Source organism: Lycium barbarum, chromosome 11, assembly GCF_019175385.1.
Source record: "Lycium barbarum isolate Lr01 chromosome 11, ASM1917538v2, whole genome shotgun sequence".
Lineage (NCBI taxonomy): Eukaryota > Viridiplantae > Streptophyta > Magnoliopsida > Solanales > Solanaceae > Lycium > Lycium barbarum.
Genome location: NC_083347.1, coordinates 13,808,916 through 13,833,847, shown reverse-complemented (window position 1 = coordinate 13,833,847; position 24,932 = coordinate 13,808,916). Strand labels below are relative to the sequence as shown.

Genomic DNA, 24,932 nt, shown 5'->3' with positions numbered 1-24,932 from the left:
ACGTTGAATGTAAGTAACAAATCTCAAACCCGAAGGAAAGGAAAATGATAAACAATCATAAGCTACCATTTTAGCTATTTCTACACACTTTTTTTTCTTGTCATACTTAAAATTTCTACCGGTTCGTGGGTCTATCGTCACTTGAATACCCCCACATTTGAACCCGTTTGCTCTCCCCAAACATCCATATATTTCTTTCTCATATGACCATTTAGTGTACCCGTTCCACCATCCTTACTAGTTCCTTGCCTAAAAGCAAATACTTGTCCACATAGGGTACATGTAACTATTTGGTTTTCCCTATCCTTAGTCATAAATTTTCAAATTTTAGCGGTTGGCTTACGAGTTCTAGACGGTTTGTCTTGTGTATGTGATTGTGCAGGACATGTATCTCCTATGGAATTTTCGGGGGGTTGTGTTTCATCATCATCATCATCAATTTCATTAAAAGTGTCGGTAAAATGTTGTTGCATTGCCTCATGACCTAAAAGTGGATTATTTCCACCAATATCAATACCTAAATTAGGTGTTTCTTCCACAAATGTTTCCTCATTAAGCCCACGCCTAACAATACCACTACTACCGGCACCACGTCTAAATCTCTTTGCCATTATTAAATAGAATTAATTTAAATCACACTCAAATAAATCACAAGAAAATGAATTTTAACAAATTAAATTGCTAGAATTAAATTGCGAAAAATAAAGATAGAGTTGGAACGAAGGTACCAAATTGTCGGACTAATTTCCAACAAAGTGAAGGCGGTTATAATTGCAAATCCACCAAAGCTACTTCGGATTGTTGCAAAATCACCAACAATATTATAATTGCAAAATTAATAATTGAAACTATAATAAGACTTTATAATATTTATTTGAGAGAAATTTAAAGTGGCTAATTATTGCAAAATAATTATAATTGATTGATTAAAATTTGAGAGAAAGAGAAAATGAATTAGTGTGGATTAAAATGGAAATGGAGAGGGGTTTATATAGAGGTAGGGGATGGTTAAAGTGTTAAAAAAAAAGTTTGGAGAATTTGGGGGGAAAAAAGAGTTGGGGACCGTTTGGCAACGGTCATTTTTGCAAATGAACCGCTGCCCAGCGGTCCAATTTGAGTCCAATCCGCAACGGCTACAAACTTTTTTTTTTTAAATTCCACCAGTTTACCGGTTTCAGTTTCAAAAAGTATTGAAACCGGATCGATACAAAATATACGATTAATCGGAATCGGTTGAACCGGTTTTGATTTTATCGATCCGATTACCGATTTAAACCGGTAAAATCGGACCGGTTGACAGGTTTAGTATAACGTAGCATTAAAAAACATAGTTTATAAATGTGAGTTTAACTTAATTCTATAAAATTCGCTATCTGTTCACCTCTCTTTCTTGCCGTCAGATTCGTGGAGCAACTTCACATCTCAGGATTGACACCTGCTACAATGGCGCTTTCATATCGATCTACTCTTGGACATTAACATATTGTACCAAACTCTACTAACAAACTGTATTTTTCTATTTATCAAATTCTTCATTAGTCTCATAGATGGCCAAAACACCACCTACTTTGACATTGCAACCAAAAATATGAATCTGGATGGAAGTTGAAATGCTTTTTCCAGTTTTTCTATCTCACAAAATATTACGTAGTTTTTACAATTTTTTGATGTCTTTTTAAATTGGTTTCGGATTTGGCCGGCAACTTAAAAGTATTTTTCTCAATTGAAAAATTGCCATTTTTAAGATCTAGTGGGGAAACTTCACCACCCACCTCTAAATTTGAAGCTTGTGCAGTTTTAATGAATCTTATCCATCATTACTTGCCTTCATTTAATAATAATTAAAAGATCTTAAAGAACTGGAATGATGAAATATATTAATAATAGGTCGCCGGATCTGGAAGAAACAGAACAAAGACAAAAAAAAACATGCTTGCACATTAGTAGCTGAGAAATAGAGTGAAGATAAACACTAGATAAAAATTGAGAAAACACGAATTTCTCATTAATCATAAGGTCTAAAAAAGGATTTTGAGTTACAAATGGTAGAAACAGCATAGAGAACATCATAACAACCCCTCAGCTGCAAAAAGCAAACAGATCCTTTTAGCGTATATACAAAAATCAGCCATTAGTACTCTCACTCTCTCACAAAATTACATCTGATTAATTATCGTCGTCATCAAATTAAACTAAACTTCCATGGGTGGCGCAAGGTTAAGGTCAAGATCAAGTCCTCTTTTCCCAACAACACTGTTCTCTTCCACAACAGAAGACGAGTCCGACACACTAGGAACAGCTCCAGCACCGTTAAACTCCATCGCTACAGGCGCTACCTGGTAAGCCAACTGACCTCTGTTAACAGCACCTGGCCGCCACATAGAATCAAAAAGCAAAACCGGCTGGCCGTTTGGTAGAACGGCCACCGTTGGCTGCTGGTGGAAAATCGGGTACCCGTTTCCACCAGCACAGACGCCGCCTTCACCAAGACGACGCGCGAGATCCAGCTCCGGCGGAGCGTGAACACCACGCGCCTCACCAGTCTCCCCGCTAGAGCTCTCCACGGTGCTGCTGTGGCTCGGGCTCTGATTCTCAGACGGCAAAGGAAAGTTCGTCTTGGCTTTAGGCCCACGGAACTCTCTGGCCGCCGCATCATAAGCCTTCGCAGCTTCCTCAGCAGTGTCGAAAGTACCCAACCAGACCCGACTCTTCTTACCCGGGTCACGGATCTCAGCTGCGTATCGACCCCATGGCCTCTTTCTTACACCTCTAAAGTGAACCTCCTTAACTCCATTCGCCTTCACATTATTACTAGTCTTATCCTTGACAGCCATATATTTTTTTTTTGCAATACTGTTTAAAATTCTATGTGGAAGACAAAGGATGGTTTGTTTTTAACATTGAACCATTAGGAGTTGTTTATATAATAATGGAGGGAGGAAGGGAGAGTAAAGCGGGGGTGTGGGGCAGGGGCAGGGGCAGGGGCACGGTCAACAAGGGGTTTGACTGGAGGTGAGAAGGCGCCGCCCAAGTTATAGAGAGAGTAATAATAACAACTGAGAAATGGTTATGTTACGTGGCACGCGGTAGACAAAAGCGGTTTAGAGGTGTTGATTGCCGGGCCTGCCGGCTTTGGATTTACAGATTTTAAACGGCCGTTTTGTTAGGAGTGATGTAATCCTTGTTTATTCTCTACTCCACGCATGTTGTGGACACGTGTTAGCTACTGCTTTGTACTACAACTTGCGTAATTTTGTACCATAAGATTCATTTAGATTTTACCTTTGCCAAAATTGGTTGTAATCATAATACCAAATTTTAGTAACTTAGCATAAAAATAATCTATTAACAATTTAGTAGTGTAAAGTATAATTTCGATCCAACATTACTATGTTTTCTGGAAAAGAAAAAAATTGGAAACTTTCAGAAAATGAAATAAGGGAGAATTATTGGAGCGTGGGTGGCAAACGATAAAGAGCAAGGAGTAAAAGGAATTTTGTATTGTAGTAGGGAATAATAGATGACGACCAATTCAAAAAGAGAGCCGTCTAATATTACTTAGAAAAATACATATACGGCAGCGCCACATTTCACTTACCAATAGCCGCCAACTATGAGCCTGTTTGGATGGGCTTTTGCCTATGAGCTGTGACAAAAAAATAAGTCGGAGTAATCTAACTTATTTATTTTTTTACTTATAAGCTATTTTAAATAAGTTAAGTTAAATGGGATCAATTATTTTTTTGAGCTTATTTTAAATACAAAATGACTTTAAACTGACCAGCCAAACACTCAAAAAAACTGAAAACAGCTTATAAACAACTTATAAGTCAATCCAAACGGGCTCTATATTGTTATCATAACACATGTTATGACGCGTAGAGTACTACATGTCGACATGTCGTAGTTCTAAGTAGTAGGGGTACTAATATTACTAAACTATATAATCCTTTTGTTTGAATTTATATAAATCTATTTTTTTAATTTATGTCAAAATAAATGATCTTTTTTCTAATTTAAAAATAAATTCACTTTATGAAATGATTTACAGCAACACAAATATTCAAGACTTATTTTGAACCACAAGTTTTCAAAGTCTTTTTTTTTTCTTAAATGGCATGCCCAGTCAGATGGGTTCACATAAATCGAAACAGAGGGAATAATTACTAATCGGAGTAGTTTAAGTTTTTTTTTTCCTTTTTTTTCTTTCCGTCCAGTGTTAGATATTAGTTTTTAGGGCATATTAATCCAGAGTTGAGTTGAAATGTCTCATTTTAATGGTGAAGCGTTTCTTATAAAGAACGGTTTCATACCAAGGTCGAATTTGAGATTTTTTAAAAATGATAAAGGAGTACTTAGCAATTTACCATAATTTTTATAGTGAGTAATTTACTCTATCCGGCCATTTTAATTTATCCACAATACTAACAATAAAGTCCACTTTTATTTTTCTTTTGAATCGGGAGTCTATGAGAAATAATCTTTTTATTTATCAGGTAGAGATAAGGTCTACGTACCTTCACCCTTTTCAGACCCCACCTGATGAGATTATGCGAAATATGTTGTTATTACTAATATTTTTAATGCTTTAATTATTTTTATTTATTTTTAATATTAAAATGATTTATATTAATTAGGAATGATATAATAAACTTATCGTCTGATTTATTAATCTTTTAAGAAATGTGTGAAGTCAAATCGTATCGATGTAAGGAGTATAATTTGCTATGTGAATTAATGTAATTAGCCAGTCGTTGGCTCCTAAAGATCAATCTATTCACTTTTCAGACCGACAGATTAGTGAGGGTATGTTAAGCAGACACGCGTCCTTTTCCGCGCTCTACGCGTCTTTTTTTTTTAACAAGGCTCCTCTTGTCCCTATGTGCCTTGACCAAGTAAACTCTTGTTTTTTTACAAAAAAATTTAATTGAAGCAAACAGCTGTTGAGTAAGCAATATACTTGCAGCATTGTGACTGATTATGTTTCGTGGCAACCTGCACTTCACTACACATTTTCTACCTACTATAAATGTTAAAGTAAATAAAAAGTAAAAGCCCCGTGTGATCGCGGCAGAGTTAGATTTTGGCTCGTTTGGTGAGCGAAATAAATTATTTCGGGATTATAATTATTGATATGAATTTATTTTATTTGGAAGGTCAATAACATAACATCAAATTTGACGAGATAATGTGAGATATTCAGGACTAATACTGAAATTAAATTACTCTCTCCGTTCACTTTTACTTATTCACTATAGATTTTGCATATCCCTTAAGAAATAATAAATGAAGTGTATATTTGACTATAATATCCATATTAATTAGTGTATAATTGTATTGGATTTGAAAAATGATTTGGAATGAGTAATTAATAATAAGGGTAAAATAAAAAATAAAAATAAATTATTTTTCTCTTAATATGCAAAAGTGAACAAGTAAGTGAAAATTTATTTTTGAAATAGTAGACAAGTAAATGCAAACGGAGAGATTGTTATTTTATTGGTTGAAGATATATATGATTGCATATAATTTTTTTTACCTTTTATTTTATTTGATGTGATGATGACATGAATTGAAATTTCAATGAAATAGGGAGAATTCATATCGTTTGACTCAAACTTATTCCGGAAATATAATTGTTACTGTTGTCTTTGAAGTTAGCTAAAATTAAAATTTCCTATGCTCAAGTGTTTCATCTGTTCATGTAATTTCTCATTCAGTTTTTTGCGTAGACTAGACAAATTATTTGTAGAAAAAAGTTGGAGTCTACCAAACCAATTATACTAATTTAACGGGCTGTTCTGTAAACCACAGCTTGTTGGATATTTGACTATTTGTATTGGACTCTTTAACTCATTTGGTCTTTGATTGATCCAGAATAATATAAGGGTGAAGTGCGCAGACATTCTTAAACCCCATTTAAGTTATAGCCGTTCAAAATTCTATAAATTTAGTCTTCTTATCAAATTCAGACGCGCGAATGAGAAGTTCAGACATATAAATTTGAAGTTTGGCTTGCCAAAACATAAATTCGGACAATTTAAAAGCAAGCTACTGCAAACATTTTTGCATGAAGTTTAGGCCATATATGATTAAACTTCAACCATTTTTGCATGAAGTTCAAGCCAAGTATGACTGAACTTCAGCCATTAGAGGTTCATGTCATGAATTTTAGTTACTTTTGTTCTGGCAATATATGACTGAACTTTCATCATTTTTCCATGAAGTTCAAACTATATATGCCTAAATGCACTTGATGTTAAATTTCTACTACTAATAAATAGATATGATTCTTTCTCTATTAGTGTGATACTTCTTGTAGGCAACACAGTAACGCAAAAGAAACATGCCTTGCCACCTTAGAGGAAAAATATTCGACATCCCAAAAAGAAACACAAGGGGAAAAGGAAAAGTAACGCCTAACGGGACAAAAATACAGAAAAATTTAACAAGTGACTGCATTTTAAATGGGTTGTGAGCCTCACCAAATTACTTCAGAATATAACCACATGAGCAATTCGTTCCAATATGTAAGATAGTTATACATACTAATATAACAATAATCTTAAATCAATTTCCTTATTTGCTTAGGATATAAATTGGCAGTGAGTTGAACTAAAAAAAGTTGTTTAAAGACATTCCTCAACACCAAACAAGGGAAAGAAAACTTGCACATTTTCCCTTTCATAACTGAGATATTTAGTTGGGCCATGCTGTGTTGGATCTAATGCACATTAGGCTTGGCCCATTCTTTTACTAGGCCTATCTTTTTGCTCATACACTCTTTTCTATTCCTTTTCCTTGTTACTGGTACTATTGGCACCCATGCAATCACAACACCAACGCCGGAAATGCTCATAACCTTTTCTTCTTTACATTATTGACAATTCTTTCTCTGATAATTATTTCATAATAATTGGATAGTATTGACTTGAGTATTGGAGCAAGCAAGCTCCAATTTACCGCGGCTCATACACACGTACTTAAGATCAGAATTAGTGTTAGAAATGGATGATGTTATGCACCTAGCTAGTGCTACAACACAAAATCAACACTAATCTGTATATATAATAAAGCTAAGCATCGATAAAGTGATGGTACCTCTCTATGGCCTAGAATCACATTTATCTTTTTTCTCCTTCTTTTTGCTTGTTTCTCATTAATTTTTGGTTTATCTTAATTTAAAAAGTCTAAAAATGCCTAAATAATTACTCAATTAATTAGGGAATGGCAGTTACTCAAATAATGAAAGAAGAAAACTAAAGACATTAGTTTTTAAGACTTTTCAGTTTTCCATAACTCTTGTCTTTTTAAATACAAAAGACTCATGTGCTAAAGCACAAAACAGAAATAACGATAAAAAATGAGTTTATCAAAGAGATTTTGAGCTATGGCCGAAGCATTAAGGATAATCTTCCTTTTAAAATACTTTTTTGTTTCTATTTACTCACCCGTCCTAATTTATGTGACACTTTTTGCTTTCCGAGAGCCAATTTAACTAAACTTTAAAGCTAAATTGGATTAGATTAATTTAATATTTTAAGATTAAAATTTATATATTTGAAAACTACATAAAAATTACTATAATTTGCAACTTTTCTCATATCAATTTGGTGAAAAATTACATCTTAAAATGTTGGTCAAAGTTCGTACAATTTGAATTTCTAGAAACGAAAAGTGTTACATAAATTGGGACAGAGGGCAGTATTGTTTACTATACACGCGTATTATGCATTTATCTGGGATATGTTTGATTTAACCCTTTTATTGATGACCTTAGAATTTCATGTTATCAAAAGTCTTTGGCATCTTTGCATGATTTGCGCAAATTAAATGACCCAAAAAGTGAATTTGGGTACCAAAAAAACCCATAAAAAAAAGTTAACAAAATACCTTTTGCACACTATAGTGTGATACTTCTTGTAGGCAACACAGTAACGCAAAAGAAATATGCCTTGCCCCCTTACAGAAAAAAGATTCGACATCCCAAAAAGAAACACAAGGGGAAAAGGAAAAGTAACCCCTAACGGGACAAAAATACAGAAAAATTTAACAAGTGACTTCATTTTAAATGGGTTGTGCGCCTCACCAAATTACTTCAGAATATAACCACATGAGCAATTCGTTCCAATATGTAAGATAGTTATACATACTAATATAAAAATAATCTTAAATCAATTTCCTTATTTGCTTAGGATATAAATTGGCAGTGAGATTGAACTAAAAAAAGTTGTTTAAAGACACTCCTCAACACCAAACAAGGGAAAGAAAACTTGCACATTTTCCCTTTCATAACTGAGATATTTAGTTGGGCCATGCTGTGTTGGATCTAATGCACATTAGGATTGGTCCATTCTTTCACTAGGCCTATCCTTTTGCAAAAATTGCGCAGATTGTCCTTCTTTTGGGGTGGTCTTTAAATGTTGCGCCTCATATTTGTGGTCTTTAAGTTTTGTCCTTCGCTTGAAAAATGGTCTTATATCTGAGGTTCTGGGTTCGAATCCCCGCTCAGGCATAAATTAAAAAAAAATCGTAAGGCAAGGTTTGGATCGCGTGTATGCCGGACTCGGCATACTTATGCCTTATGGACAGACTTTTAGTTAAGCCTTAACTAAAAGTCTGCCCATAAGACATAACTTTTCCTTAAGACATAACTTAGTTATGCCTTATGCGGCAGATTTATAGTTAAGGCATAACCAAAAATATGTCTCAACAACAACAACAAGCCCAGTATAATCCCACTATGTGGGGTCTGGGGAGGGTAGAGTGTACGCAGACTTAACCCCCACCTTGAAAGGTAGGGCGGCTGTTTCCGAAAGACCCTCGGCTCAAGGGAGGAGAAAGAGAAAAAAAAAAAAAAGCAAGACAAGACAAAAGGTTAGATATGATCAAGCATACCGGAAACAATATGAAAGCAAGGAATAACAAAGCAAGTCATGGTAAAAGGGGAATTAACTGCTATAAATAACTATGAAAATGAAAACAATAAAAGTAAATAAGCCATTATAACCAACAGATACTCGCAGAAACTCGCAGAAAACAAAACCAAAAATATGCCTCATAAGGCATAATTTTTCCTTAAGATATAGACTTTGCCTTATAAGGCAAACTTTTAGTTATGCCTTAAGGAAAGGTTTCGCCTTATGGGACATACTTTTAGTTATGCTTTTTGGGGCAGACTTTTAGTTAAGGTATAACTAAAAGTATGCTCCTAAGGCGGAACTTTTCATTAAGGCATAAACTTTGCCTTATAAGGCGGAACTTATAGTTATGTCGGGTCCGACATAACTTTAGTTTTTCCTTAAGAAGTGTTGTTGACACCCAATTTTGTCCCGCCTGTCCCCTCGAAATACCCATTTTTTTCGCTCCCAATATTTTGACGACTGCCAAAAAATAATAATTATCTGCATATTTTTTTTTTACTATAATTATTAGCTTTTATTAATACCAGCATTTCATTATCCTGTCTTTATCTTTGCTGACGTCACTACTACCGTTATTACCATTATTATTAATTATTATCATTATTATTATTATTAATATATTATTATTATTATTATTATTAATTATTATTAAATATTATTATTCTTATTATTACCATTATCATCATTATTATTATTAGTACTATTATTATTAGCATTATTATTACCGCTATTTGTTACTTTTATTTATTATTAGTATTATTATTTTACGTTTCAACATTTTTACCAACTGTTGCATACGCATCGCCTTTATTTTTGCACAATTAAAGGATGGCGTTATTCGTTGTTTAAAATATTATTGCACGACTATTACAATATCATATAATTTTATTACCTGAGCCCTAATAATTACATATTTTGTATTTTTGGTAATATTTTGTCGCACTCAATATATTGTTAATTAAAATGGGTCTTTTATTCAAATTTAGAAGCCAAACTATTTCTTGCGCTCAGTCCATATTTTGATTTATCGGAACCCAAATTAGAGTCCAATCAACTCATAAATATTTTTTGACCAACCCATATTTTGATTCCAATTTTTAGGCCAGTCCATGTTCTAATTCACTAGCCCATTCTTTTAATACCCGGTCCAAAATTTGACCCAGTCCACAAAGGACCGGGTCCGACCCATCTTCGTTCAAAATAGGGTTTCCCTTCATTTCTCTTTTCCCCTTTCGCCCGCCGCTCCATTCTCCTCTTCTTCCTCTCCCTTCTCCCTCTCTCATCATCATCCCATCCCCACCACCGCCGTTCTCTCCCTGTTCCCCGCTGTCCCCCACTTCCCTTTGTCCCCCGCTCTTCTCTCTCTCCCGCTCCTCCTTCGCTTTTTCTTCAACACAAAGCAAAACCCTATAAATAGGGGCGGGTTGAATCGTTTGAGGACAAGTTTTGGAAAGCCCTGGAATCGCAAAATAATCCCCTTACAAAACCAATCTTGAACCCTCGAAGTCGCCGGAAAATAACAATTTTTTCGGTGGTGGGAATCCCCTGAAAACATTGAGTTTTCCAACCGCCTTTGTTTTCCCCCTAAAATATTAACCCACTGTTTTCTTAATATTCAAAGTGTCGAGTCATTTTTTTTCGCTTTTTTGGCCTTGTTATTGTTTCACATCCGAGTCTCCGCAAACTCGGAGATTTGAAGTGTTCGAGCGTGAATCGGAGAAACCTTCGCCTCACTTCGCTGCACCCGAAGAAGGTCAGTCAACACCCCTTTTATTTATTTATCCATGAATTGAGCACTTTCTGCTTGGTGTTATGTGTTTTATAATGCTTTACATGCTTGTTAGTTAGGCAGTGTGATAATGCTGATAGATGTAATTCCCGTTCTGCTTAGATTAATTTGGTTTAGTTTTTGTTTAGTTTAAGTTTAGTATGTTTTACTCTTTAGTGGATAATTTGGTCCTCGTTATGTCGTTTGAATAATACAAGCATGTGGTTAGCATTTTTAAGACTGTGTGTGGTCATTACCTTCTCTGTTTCAGGCTGGTTTATGTTCTTAATGTGTTGGCAGTTATTTATACGTGTATAATGTACTCTGTTAACTGTTGTACGCATTTGAAAGCATGTCTAGCAAGATCAAGTATCAGTTTGGTCTGATGAAGTTTAGAAGTTGATGTTTATTATGGTTTAATGTGTTCTTAATCCAAATTGTCCTTTATATTTCAAATGAGTCTATTGTCATCCAAATAGGTATCCGCATACATATCATCCCTTAAGTTCGCTAAAGTTGACCAGATCTGGTCCATCCTCTTATTTATTGTTGGTTTTAGTTTCTACGCAATCATGAGTAATTTGTTATGTGTTTAGTTATTTAGTTTGTGTTTGCTTAGTATTGTAGTTGAACTGTGTTTAGTTGTTTAGTTTGTTTTGCTTTGTGTTGCAGTTGGTAGGGAACTGTGTTTAGTCAGTTAGTTTATTCGTCTAGTGTTGTAGTTGGCATGAAACCATGTTTTAGTCATTGAGTCTGTTCTGCCTAGTATTGTAATTAGTACAAAATTACACTCAAGGTGGTCTAACTCGTTTGTTCAATTTGAGAATGGTGTGATATGTTTTAAGGTTAAGATACTGTGCCATACATACATGCTTGAAAATATGATTAAGTTATCTAGACCTTATTGTTTTCCTAATCACAACTTGTTTGAATGAGCAACACCATGTTAAACCTGAAACTGTTACCTTCTACTAAATCTGAATCTATTCTTCGTTCTTGCATATAGTCGTTATCCTTAAAGTGTCACATGAACATGCCAAATGCATATTTTCCTCCAGATGTTCTGTCCAAAATTAAAACTTTGGTATATATGTTTTGGTTCGGAATATATGAGATGCCCATGAGTTTTCTTCCCTCTTTCTGCACATTTTGAATCTGTTCGTGTGGGCTTGTCCCTTCCCTACTCTTTTTGTTGATCAATAAGCATGTTTATGTGTTTAGATCCACATATAGACTTTAACTCTAAAATGCGTGACCTTATACCTGTTGAATCCTTTTGCTAAGTTCAGTGGAGATAATTATTCCCAAAGCTACTTTTAAAACATAAGAGGGTGTTGATGGGATCCTTTATGTGTTAGATAATGTCCAGTTTTGAAACCTCTTTATTTGAACCTGTCAACAGTTTTCCTCTTCGTAATAACAATTTGAATTGGATAATCTTTCCTTGTGTCAACATTAAGTATTAGCTGCTGTTTGGTTGTTTCAAAACTGTAGTTGGCTGGGATTTTGTTTAGTTAGAATGCTTCTCATCTAAAAATGTACCCTTTTCAATCATTATATTTAAAGGGTGAATCTCTTTTCTTTTGAAACAAGCTGCATGCGGAATACTAAAATAGTCACCAACTTGTTTATTTTCTATTTGGGTAAATGCTTGTGAAAAATTATGTTGAGCTGGTCACCCATACCTACATAGCCCCTTTTCTCCCTTTTTAAATTGTTACTCATTTCAGTCATACTAAAAATAAATGAACCACCATATTCATCTATCCCATAAAGCATCCTCATCACCACCATCATCTGGAAATAAAATTAGTCTAGCTGTTCTTGTTATCATAGTAATATTAGCTATCATATTCTTTATTTCTGGTGTCTTGCATTTATTAGTTAGGTATTTGATGGAAAATAGGTCCACTTCATCAATCTCTCAAACTAATAGAGACTCTGAAAGGCAATTGCAACAACTTTTTAATCTTCATGATTCAGGTTTAGATCAAACCTTAATTGATTCTCTTCCAGTATTTCTCTACAAAGATTTAGTTGGTTTGAAAGAGCCATTAGATTGTGCTGTTTGTTTATGTGAGTTTTCAGAAGAAGATAAATTAAGGTTGCTCCCTTTATGTAGTCATGCTTTCATATAAGTTGTATAGATACACGGCTGTTGTCAAATTCAACTTGTCCGCTTTGTAGAGATATCCTTTTTACACCTGATTTTTGTACTGAAAATCCAATCTTTTGCTTTGATAGTGATGATGAATGTAGTGGGGTTTCCGAACATGTTAGGCCAAAACCAAATGAGGATTTAGATAGTATTATCAGTTCAAGAAGGGTGTTTTCAGTAAGACTTGGCGAATTCAAGAACATAAACAATGGTGTTTCTTGAAATTGGGAAAAGAGACTTTGTTTGTTAGTTTTGCTTAGATGCATGCCATTCTTAGCTTGCTTCAGTTTATAATGGTGGGATTCATGCCGGGCCTGTTTTAGTTTTCCATTGTTAATTACCAGCTTTAAGGTCTAGCCTATCTTTTTCTAAAAACAATTGGTTTTGAGATAATAGTTGATTGTGATTTTGTCCATATTAAAGTTTTAAACAATTCTTCCTTTTCCAAATAATCAGTAATTAAAAACCAGTTTAATTTGCTTTAATTGGAATATTGCTTGCTTTATTTTCTTTCCACTTATTTACTTTTCTGTGAAATTCAGAAGGGTCTCTGCTAATTATGTGTTTACCCATATGTGAACAACTGTGGCCTGCCTCAGATCAGTACCTGTTTTTGTATGCTGCCAGTGTGCTTTATCTGATTCGGTACCTGTATAAATATGCCAATATGTCCGGTTAAGATTCGCATAAATTCCGAATGTTGCAAGTACACCTCGGTTGAGTCCAGTGCATGTTTGAATGTTATAAATACAGTCAGATTAAGTCCTGTTATGTTATATACCGCAACATTTTTTTTTACTTGGTTTTGTGTGTGTCGAAAAATTACAAGTATGCCTTGTCTGGGTTATATCTATGCTGAGTCCTGTATGTTATTGCGTGAGTCCTATATGTTACTGCGTGAACAGATATGCCTAATTGAGTGTGTATACATGATGTATACTTAAAATATACAGAGTCTACTGATCTATTTTGAATTTATATTCTACATGTTTAACCTTTACTCATTGATTAGGTACTAATCCTTTTCTTTCGTTTTGTGCATGACCATCGCATACGAGTCCGAGAGACTCGTTCTTCTTCCGCATTTGGCGTTGGGCTCAAAGCCCAACATGACCCCTCTCTCTGTCCAGCCCTCTGTCTACAGCAAAAAATGGAAACATAAATTTTGGGCCAAAGCCCAATAGGCATGACAACAGCAATGTATAAGGGTGTTACTGGGTCGAAGCCCAATGGCAACCGGACCCGCAGCAGTGCATAAATCTTTGCTGGGCCGAGGCCCAACAGCAGCCCAGATCCATAGCAATACAAAAAGAGCTGCTGGGCCGAAGCCCAACAACGAATAGGCCCAACAGTCCCAAAACGGGCTGGGCCCATTTGATTTACTCTTTCTTATTTCATTTTCATTTGATCTGTATTATGTGACTAACATTTTACTGTGTTCTTCCTGATTTAGATAAACTTAGATGAACCTTAGCAAAATTAGTGGGTTTAGTTTAGTAATGGGTGGTTAATCCAAGGAAACTAACAATTAATTCCATAAGTTTTATTCCCTTCTTTTCATGTTAAAACTATTTATAATGTCTAATATTTATTTTATGCGGAATAATTGATTTACAAAATCGCCTGACCATATATTTTGAGTTAAGGGAATCCTATTTCATACTTACTATCTTAAAACTTTCAAAACGTCACTAATATGCAAGTATAAATTCAAGTATATTTTATAAATAACTCATTCAAGTTGAAACAACATGCATATTTTTAGCTAAGCATAATTAATATAACATATTTGGAATTCTATTTATAAGTCTAGATTTTTCTATATTGCTACATTCATGTAACATAACTTATTCAAGGTTCAAAATTGCTAAATCTTTTCTCAAAAGCTATTATTCATGGGCAAAATATCATAATTTTATGCAAGTCTTATCTTGAATAGCATTTATTATATTTTTCATATAAAGTCTTAGTAATATTTAAGCTTTATTTTAAATAGCATTTAAAATCCTCTTTTACGCAAGCTATTATATTTTCTACAAGTATTATTTTAAATAGTATTATTGTTGCTTCCATTTAAAAATCCAAGCAGCATTTATAAGTCTTATTTTAAAATAGCGTTTAAAGTCCTCTCTTGTGATTTTTTTTTTTTCATAAATCTTAACTATCATTACTTTTCCTTTAAAATCTAAGCAATATTTGTAAGTCATTTTTTAAAAATTTAAACATTATATTGAGCCCTAATTAATTAACCTAAGTTTGGCCGGATAACCGTAAGTTAACGGATTCTAAAGGATGCCTAACCCCTTCCCTTTAGGATAATATAGAACCCTTACCTAGAATCACATTGATTAAGCAGACTATTAACGGAGGTTCAGTTAAGCTTTACCTTAGTTAATAAATTAGGTGTCCTAATTCACCGTTAAATTAATTAGGTGGCGACTCCTAAAAACAAAACAATATAGGAATCTCCAATATGTTGTACTCTACTTTAACTCCGGTTAAAATGGGGTATAACAAGTGTATGCTGGGTTCGGCATACACGCGACCCAAGCCTTGCTTTGCGATTTTTTTTTTAATTTATGTTTGAGCGGGGGTTCGAACCTAGATCCTCATGATTTCTACGCGAAGTTCAGGATTACAATGCCAAGGGCAAAAATTAAAGACCAACATTTTGAGGGGCAAAAAAACTAATGACCATCCCAAAGGAAGGGCAATCCTGCGAATTGCCCATCTTTTTGCTCACACACTCTTTTCTCTTCCTTTTCCTTGTTACTGGGCCGAACCTACTATTGGCACCCATGCAATCACACCACCACCGCCAGAAATGCTCATAACCTTTTCTTTTTTACATTATTGACAATTCTTTTCTTATAATTATTTGATAATAATTGGATATTATTGACTTGAGTGTTGGATCAAGCAAGCTCCAATTTACCGCGGCTCATTAGTATTATATATACACGCACATAAGATCAGAATTAGTGTTGGAAATGGATGATGTTATGCACCCACCTAGTGCTACAACCCTAAATCAACATTAATCCATATATATATATATAATAAAGCTAGGCATAGACAAAGTGATGTGGTAGCTCTCTATGGCCTAGAATCACATTTATCTTTTTTTCTCCTTTTTTCTCCTTTTTTTTTTTGCCTATTTCTCATTATTTTTTGGTTTATCTTAATTTAAAAAGTCTAAAAATGCGTAAATAATTACTTAATTAATTACGGAATGGCAGTTACTCAAATAACGAAAGAAGAAAACTAAAGACGTTAGTTTTGAAGACTTTTTAGTATTCAAGGTATTCATATTCCACAACAGTTGTCTTTTTAAATACAAAAGACTCATGTGCTTGAAGCACAAAACAGAAATAACGATAAAAAATGAGTTTATCAAAGAGATTTTGAGCTAAGGCTGAAGCATTAAGGATAATGTGCCTTTTAAAATACTTTTCTGTTTCTATTTACTTCCTCCGTTTCAATTTATGTGACACTTTTCACTTTTCGAGAGTCAATTTGACTAAATATTGAAGCTAAATTGGATTAGATTAATTTAATATTTTAAGATTAAAATTTATATATTTGAAAACTAAATGAAAATTACTATAATTTGCAACTTTTCTCATATCAATTTTGTGAAAAAATACATCTTAAAATGTTGGTCAAAGTTCATATAGTTTGAATCTCGGGAAATGAAAAGTGTTACATAAATTGGAACGGGAGTACAGTTTACTATACACGCCTATTATGCATTTATCTGGGATATGTGTGATTTAACCCTTTTATTGTTGACCTTAGAATTACATGTTATCAAAGTCTTTGACATCTTTGCAGGGTCAGATGATTTGTTCCGGTAATTTTCACCCTGATAATGTTATGTGTCAGGAGCAGCTTTTCAAGGAGCATGGAATTAAAAAATTAAAATTACCATGATGACTATTGACAAGTATGCATTTTTCTTAGTTGTCCTCTTCTTAACTTTATTTCATGGCAGGGTGATTGGGAAGTTGCAGTTATGGAAATTGGAGAGCTGTGAAGACACGGAGGAGGAAACACTTAGGTTAGTTTTTTTGTCATTGTCTTATTTCTATGTCCATTTTTCTTTTAACAAAAAACATAAGTGGAGAATCCAGTACCTCTTTCTGTTCTCTCTTTTAGCTTTTGCATAAGTGGAGAATCCAGTACCTCTTTCTCTTCTCTCTTTTAGCTTTCATTTTCCATTCAAATAATTATATGCACAAAATAATCTTTCCACTGATTCCCCTTTACTATAGAGCTAAGTTTTTGGTTAGGAGCTAAGTTTTTGGTTTGTGTTAAGGGAGTTCAACATTTAATATACACACATGAAACAAAAATTTAATCTTATATACACCGTATAATTTTTTGACGAGTGGGTGAGGATGAACCCCGGGCTCCAGATAAATCCGCCCCTGCATGTCAAGGTAACCACATGATAGCATCTGATCCTTTTGCTTTCTAAGTTTGAACCTTTTTTACTTTCTTCTTGACCTATTAAAAATCCATGATCTACTCCACATTTGGTAAAACAGTTACCTCTAGAACTAATTGTTGATGAGGCACCTAAATTATTGTACCACATGCTACTTGTAATGATTAATAGTAATGAGACTATTCTCTCTTAGCACATTAGCCTCACAATTATTTTCTCAAAGTAACGTTCTCATGGCCATTGTCATTTTCATGAATGTTAAAGGTCTTTTTAGGCTTAAACATAAGGTAGATAATATAAATCTATGAATGAGTATTTGAGTTGAAGTCACATAATTTTTTTGAAAGTATCTGAAGTTGAAACAAACAAATTATAAAGTTAGCTGTACGTGGATTGTTCACTTGGCCCCAAAAGAAATTGTTAAATTTGAAGACATGTAAGTGAGTATAACCAACACTAAATTGGTAGTTTTGTTTACTTTAGTTTTCATTTTATTTATCACACACGCATATTTTAAAGAACAAATTTTCATAATTTTTTTTTAAAACGATAATGAAAGATTCAAACCTTATAACATCTAATTTCAAGGAAAATATTGCCTTTGTGAATTAATTTACACACACACTCTTCACATGCATGACAAGAAATTTTCATCTATTTTGGTACTATTTAATTTATAAAAAATATTATTTTAAAATTTAATGATATCTTTCATAATCGCGTGAAGCGTGGCCAAATTCACAAGTTTCTAATTAGGAAAGAAGAGAACAAATTCTTTCTCTCAACTCTTCTAATTTCCTTTCCTATGTACTTGTACGTATCTCTTGTTTCTCAAAGGGAGCCTTGTCAAATTGTTATGTTTGGGTAGTCAAGCACCAAGGACCTTCTTGTTATTTAAACTGTGGTCTAATTAGAAATGTATTCCGGATTTAAAGTTCATTGATTCTGGCAATTCCTTATTTATTAGCGAATCCACCGTTTATTTATGTTATCGGAGATTCACATTTTAGTCTACAACAACATACTTAGTATAATGTCATCATGTGAGGTGTGGGGCTGTTTCCGATAAAACCCCGGCTCAAAGAGAGATATAAAAAGCATTAGTAATAATAGACAGTGATAATAAGCCGAAATAGCAGAAAGATAATAGGAGCCGTAGTAAAAGAAACAATCAGATAGTGCTAGAGGTAATAACAAGCAATCCAAAGCAATGTAGAAAGGCATGACAAAATACTATCGAAATATAAGGACCTACAAGAGTAATACTACGACTACTAGTATGCACAGATAAGTAAGACAACACTCAAATACTTACTAACCCTCTACCCAATCCGTGGCCTCCATAACCTCCTATCTAAGGTCATGTCCTCGATAAGTTGGACTTGAGCCATGTCCTGTCTAATCACCTCTCCTCAATACTTCCTTGACTTACCTCTACCTCTCCTAAAACCATCCCTAGCCAGCTTTTCACACCTCCATACTGGGGCATCTGCGCATATCCTCTGCACATGTCTGTACCATCTCAATCTCGCTTCCCGCATTTTATCCTCCACAGAAGTCACTCCCATCTTATCCCAGATATCTTCATTCTTATCCTATCTCTCCTGGTAGGCCCACACATCCATCGCAACATTTGCATCTCCGCAATTTTCATCTTCTGAACGTGAGAGTTCTTGACTGACCAACACTTTGTTCCATACAACGTACTCGGTCTAACCAACACTCTGTAGAACTTGCCTTTAAGTTTTGGTGATACCTTCTTATCATACAAGACTCCGGATGCAAGCCTCTATTTCATCCACCCTGCACCAATACGATGAGTAACATCCTCGTCAATCTCTCAATTTCCTTGAATAATAGACCCAAGATACTTGAAACTTCCTTTCTTTTGAATGGCCTGAGTACCAAGCCTCACTTGCATTTCAACCTCATGCTTTACGCTACTGAACTTGCACTCCAAGTATTCAGTCTTGGTCCTACTCAACCTGAACCCTTTAGACTCTAGGGTCTGCCTCCACACCTCCAACTTAGCATTAACTTCCCTGTGAGACTCGTTGATCAGAACAACGTCATCCGCGAATAGCATACACCATGACACCTCACCTTGGATTTGCTGCGTCAGCCCATCCATTACTAAGACAAACAAAAAAGGGCTAAGAGCTGATCTCGGTACAACCCCATCATCACTGGAAAGTGCTCTGAGTCTCCTCCCATTTTATTATATATACCTATTTATTAATTTTTAACCACATAAATTTTGGGTAAAAATTTTCTAGGTAAAAAATGTTTAGTTCTACAGACTCATACGATATGCTCTGCATCTGCCCCTGCTCCACAGACTAGACGTACTATGTTAAATAGTGACTTTGATGTTTTCTTTATTAGCAATATTCATGGTTAAAGTTGAGGGCCCGTTCGGCCATGACATTTTTTCACTTTTTTCCGGAAAATGTTTTCACTTTATTTGAAAATTAACGTTTGGCCATAAAAATTCCAAGTTGTATTTGGAATTTGAAAAACACCAAAAAACTCGTTTTCACTTTCAATACATCCAAACAACCAAATATTCTTTGCAAAAACTATAACCAAACACACCTTCATCTTCAACTCCAAAATGCCAAATAAAGTGAAAAGTGCTTGGTGAAAAATATATGATTTTTATGGCCAAATGCCTACTTAATTAACGGAAGGTACTGATAAGTTATTATAAGTCAGTTTAATGTTATTAAAATACAAACAACAGTGAAAGGACTTGTGTGACACTACTCTAAAGTATAAGCACTACTAAAAAATCTCTCTTTTCCCACTGAAAAATGTTCAGTGGCTATTTTCATTAAATGTCGGTGGGAAAAACCTAAATATTAATGTTTTCACGCTGAAAAGAATTAGAAAAATTTTCAACGTTTCAATGTGAACCTATTTCCCACCATGTGTTTTCCCAATGAATATCGGTGGAAAAACCATCTATTTCTACTGGTGAAGGGCTTGTCTGTAATTGCCCTGGGGAAATAGATGACTATGATTCATGCTTTGGCCGACTTTTACCCCCCCCCCCCTTTTTTTTTAGGCTGGGTTAGGTTCATGTTTATTGGAGTTTCAGAATGAGTGACTTTTATGGGTGTGTGTTTGTTAAAGAGGAAATATTTTCCATAGAAAATGTGTTCTTGAAAAATAAGTGAATTTTTACTTATTTTCTCATGTTCGATTGGTTAGTGGAAAATACCCACCCAACTACCACACCATCCACCCACACAACACCACTCCACCTCATCACCCCACCTACCACCCACTCCCCCACCAACACCCCAACCACCCACCCTACCATCATCCAAAGGGGAGGGGTAAGATTTTTTTATTTTTTTTATAAAAGTAAAATAAAAATGCATGAAATATAAAATTAAGGGCCGGGGGAGGGGGGGGGGGGGGGGGAGAGGGGTAGTGGGGGTAGCGGTAGAAGGTGCGGTGGGGTAAGGAAAAAATTCAAATGAGTTTATTTTTTTATAAATGTAAAATAAAATTTGAAATAGAAATTTGTGAGGTGGGGGGACGGGTAATTTTTTTTTTTTTTTTTTTTTGTAAATTTTTATAAAGGTAAAAAAATATATGAAATAGAAAGTTCGTGGGTAGGGGAGGGGTGGTGGGTAGAGGTGTCAATGATTTTTCAAAAACTGACTGAACCGTACCATATCGAACTGATTTTTAGGTTCTTTTTAATAAAACCGAAGGTTTTAAAATAAATCAATAACCGTACCGAATAATTAGGGTGGGTTTTTTATTGTATAAAAAATACCGAACCGAACCGAATAAATACATATGTAGAAATATATTTTATATATCATAATTTAAAATACATAGCTTTAGATATTTTGCCTGGGATGAATTTAAATAGAGAGGGCTATAACTAAAACTTAAACCCGTTGACCCTATTGAAAAAAGATACATAAAGTCTCGAACACTACTACACGATAATATCATCAACTGCTCCAAAAGAAGTAAAGGTTTGGTTTCTCCTCCTCTTTTTTTTGTTTATATTTTTTCTAAATTTTTAAAGTTCTTATTACAATTAGCAATGGAAGTAACTACATATAAATTCGTATTGCAAATTCTTTAACTAATTTTTTTAGTACAATTACTCTTTCTCCACTACCATTAGAACCTATATGACAATTGATTTATATAGTTCTACTTTTCAATAATTTCTTATGATAAAAATAATCTTTAAATACCAATTATTATGTCTTGATACAATTGTTGGTTTGCCGCCTTGCTAGCTGCAGGATCCATCAATCCATTGTATAGTTCTAGTTTTTAATAATTTTAATATTCTTTTAGAAGCAACGAATATATAAATTTATCGTGTAGTGTGCTCCTTGTAAGTTGTAAGTAGATGTCGTTGTATTTGCGAGCATCGATAATGTAGTGTTTTCAGTTTGTTTCTTCCATAACTTTTTAATCCTTGTTTTTTGTATTGCATTAGGTGATTTTTAAAAAAATACCGAAAATTAACCGGACCGTACCGATACCGAAAAAAAAACTATCTCATTGAGACTGTTTTCAAAAGTTTAATTTTGGTTATATATAGTAGAGTAACCGAAAAATTAGCATGGTATAAATTTTTGCAAAAAACCGACCGAACCGAACCATGGACACCCCTAGTGGTGGGGACTAATTTTTTAAAGGTTTTGTAGGAATAAAATAAAAATAGAAAATTCGGGTGGTGTGATGGGTGCGGAGTGGGGTGGTTGGGGTGGTGGGTGGGATGGTATTGGCAGGATGGAGGGGTGGGTGTGAGTTCGAGGGTGGGGAGGAAACCATTAATATGGAATGTCGTTTGTGGATTTTTTTGGAAATAGCCTCCCTGCCTCCCGAGGGAAGGGTAAGGTCTGCGTACACTTTATCCACCCCAAACCCCACATTATGGGATTTAACTGGGTATGTTGTTGTTGTACTTGTGGATTTGTTTTCCCTATTTTCATTAGGAAAGTTATTTTCCTCATTTTTAAGGAACTTGTTTTTCCAAAAAAAAATAATTCCAAAAAGCTTGATCAAAGAAAAATGGAAAAACTACAAAACATTTTTCGAAAACATTTTCCTTCGTACCAAACGTACCATATATGTAGAATAAAATAAAAATAAATAACAAATAATTTGATATGAGAGAGGCTCACAGAAAGGAGGTACCATGTAACACATAAAATACAGAATATAACTACCACGTAACGTGTATAATACAGAAAGTAACTACAACGCGGTGAAAAGGAAAAAAGAAAAAAAAGCACACAATTGTATACGGTAAAAAACCGGATACGGGTAAATCCGGGGCAACTATGGATCGGAGAGGGAAAAGGGGCGAGAGTTCGTACGAGGACATCACCTTTCCGGATAAGCACTTTGATCGAAGCCGAGTGGAAGCGCCATCTGACCCGGTCTCTAAGCCACCGAGGGTTCGGTATCTCTTTCCGGGGTTTTATCACCGTTGGTCCGGCCTCCGTGAGTCCGTTGTTCGTTGTGACCGTTGCTGGGACGCGTCAGTGGTATCACATCATGGACAGCTACCAAATATGCGTGTGTCAGACGGCGCCGTCAGTCACATCACACCAAACCCGTGCAGGGGCTGTCCCTTTTATTACTATTTTATTGATTCACGTTGGAGAAAGCCCATGGGCTCATTACTATAAATAGAGTACTCCCACCTCCCTTAGGTCGGTTGATTCTTCTTTCACTTTCAAGAGCATTTGTAACACAATATATATATATATATATATATATATATATATATATATATCCAGTTCTTGTTGAACCTCTTCAATCAACTCGTCATATGTGTAAGCAGCCGGTATTTATGCTCCTTATTTGTGTATTAAAAAACGTTCTTATCCACTCTTTGTAATCCATATTTAGGCCCAAGCACATATCCTATATCCACATACAAATTCAATTGGTTACCAAATCTGGGGTAAACAGTTTGGCGCCCACCGTGGGGCAACGGATAATAGTGGTCTTTGGCCTTGATTTCCACCGTATTCATCGAAACCAAAAACTCCCTCTCCGTCTCTATGAAAACGGTCCAAATGGCTGACGTCGAGCAATCCGGTCATGTCAATAATGCCGAGATAGTGGCGGAAAACGAAGGGAGCGGACTGCGGGCATTGCCGAACCCCGCTGATCCGAACCCCGTTGATTCAAGGGAAGGACTTAACCGGCAAAACACCGTAGATCAAGAGAATGCCGTTCCGCCGGCAACCGATCCTCTAAACACTCACCATTCCGTTACGTTATCCCGGGATAGGGTCCGGAGAGAGCCAGACGCGCCAAACGACGGTGTTAGCTTGCGTTTAATCTTTGAAATGCTGCAGGAACAAAGGGCGGCAATCGTCGAGCAAGGGCTGGCGATTGCTCAACTGCAGAGCGGAAAGGGTGAAGCAGGGCCGGTAAAGTCAAAAGGTACGGTTGAAACCGGAAGAAACGGAGAACGAATGATCGAGAGCGACGGCTCCGGAGCCGGCTCCTCAACTGAGGTCCTAAAAATGCTCGAGACCTTGGCAAAACGGGTGGATTCGACCGAGAAGAGGGTCGAGACGTACAATTCTCGGGTGGACCAGATACCGGGGGCTCCACCTCTACTGAAAGGGCCGAATTCGAAGAGGTACATCCAAAGGCCTTTCCCGCCAAGTGCGGCCCCGAAACTGATCCCGAATAGGTTCAAAATGCCCGACATACAGACGTATGACGGCACCACAGACCCACACGAGCATGTGACCTCATATACTTGTGCCATAAAAGGCAATGATATGGAAGAAGATGAGATCGAGTCGGTGTTGTTAAAGAAATTTGGGGAAACCCTGTCGAAGGGGGCATTGACGTGGTATGACCATCTACCCGAGCATTCGATCACTTCTTTCGAAATGCTCGCTGATGCGTTCGTAAAGGCACATGTTGGTGCGATAAAGATGCAAGCCCGTAAGGCTGATATCTTTCGGATAACCCAAAGGGACGATGAGCTGCTACGGGAATTCGTCACCCGGTTCCAGAAGGAACGGATGGAGCTCCCTCCGGTGCCAGAAGAATGGGCCGCACAGGCCTTCACAAAAGGACTCAACATGCTAAGTTCCGTGGCGTCGGCCAAACTGAAAGAGAATTTGTTAGAATATGAGGCCGTAACTTGGGCCGACGTCCACAACAGGTATGAGGCAAAGATCCGGGTGGAGGATGATCAATTCGAGCTCCCTCCGGTAAGGACCAAAGTAAATAGAGGTTTCGAGGCACCGAGGAAGGGATATGAAGGCAAGTCTGAATCATTGAAAGAGAGGTTTCAGCCATATCCCTATACGGAGAAGCAAAATTTCAGGTCAGAAAAGGCAATAGAGAGTTCGAGCCATTTCTCGGGACGGGGCAGCAAGCGGTTTGAACGCCCGTCTAACAGTCGGGGACTCTCGTTTAGGAGCGACACCGGAAGTTCCGCCAGTAATAAAGTTTCTCCAAAAATTTCGGAGTACAACTTCAACGTTAGTACTTCGGGACTTGTCTCGGCTACTGGACGTATACCCGATGTAAGATGGCCTAAACCATTGAGGACGGACCCGGGTCAGCGAGATCCAAGTGTAGTGTGCGAATATCACGGGACCCACGGTC

The 24,932-nt window shown here is 35.8% G+C and overlaps 1 protein-coding gene and 1 pseudogene across 1 annotated transcript; one reads left to right on the top strand and one right to left on the bottom strand.

Moving 5' to 3' along the window:
• Positions 1–1,983: 1,983 nt before the first annotated feature.
• LOC132617765 (ethylene-responsive transcription factor 4-like) lies at positions 1,984–2,929 on the bottom strand. Its single transcript, XM_060332839.1, has one exon. The coding sequence runs from the start codon at positions 2,832–2,834 to the stop codon at positions 2,193–2,195; it is 642 nt and encodes a 213-aa protein (XP_060188822.1). The 5' UTR covers positions 2,835–2,929; the 3' UTR covers positions 1,984–2,192.
• Positions 2,930–10,164: 7,235 nt separating this feature from the next.
• Positions 10,165–14,418, top strand: LOC132619000 (RING-H2 finger protein ATL46-like; annotated as a pseudogene).
• Positions 14,419–24,932: the final 10,514 nt, after the last annotated feature.

Bases quoted from the DNA above. Each gene is read 5' to 3' on its own strand.
- LOC132617765 (XM_060332839.1), bottom strand. From the start codon at position 2,834: ATGGCTGTCAAGGATAAGACTAGTAATAATGTGAAGGCGAATGGAGTT.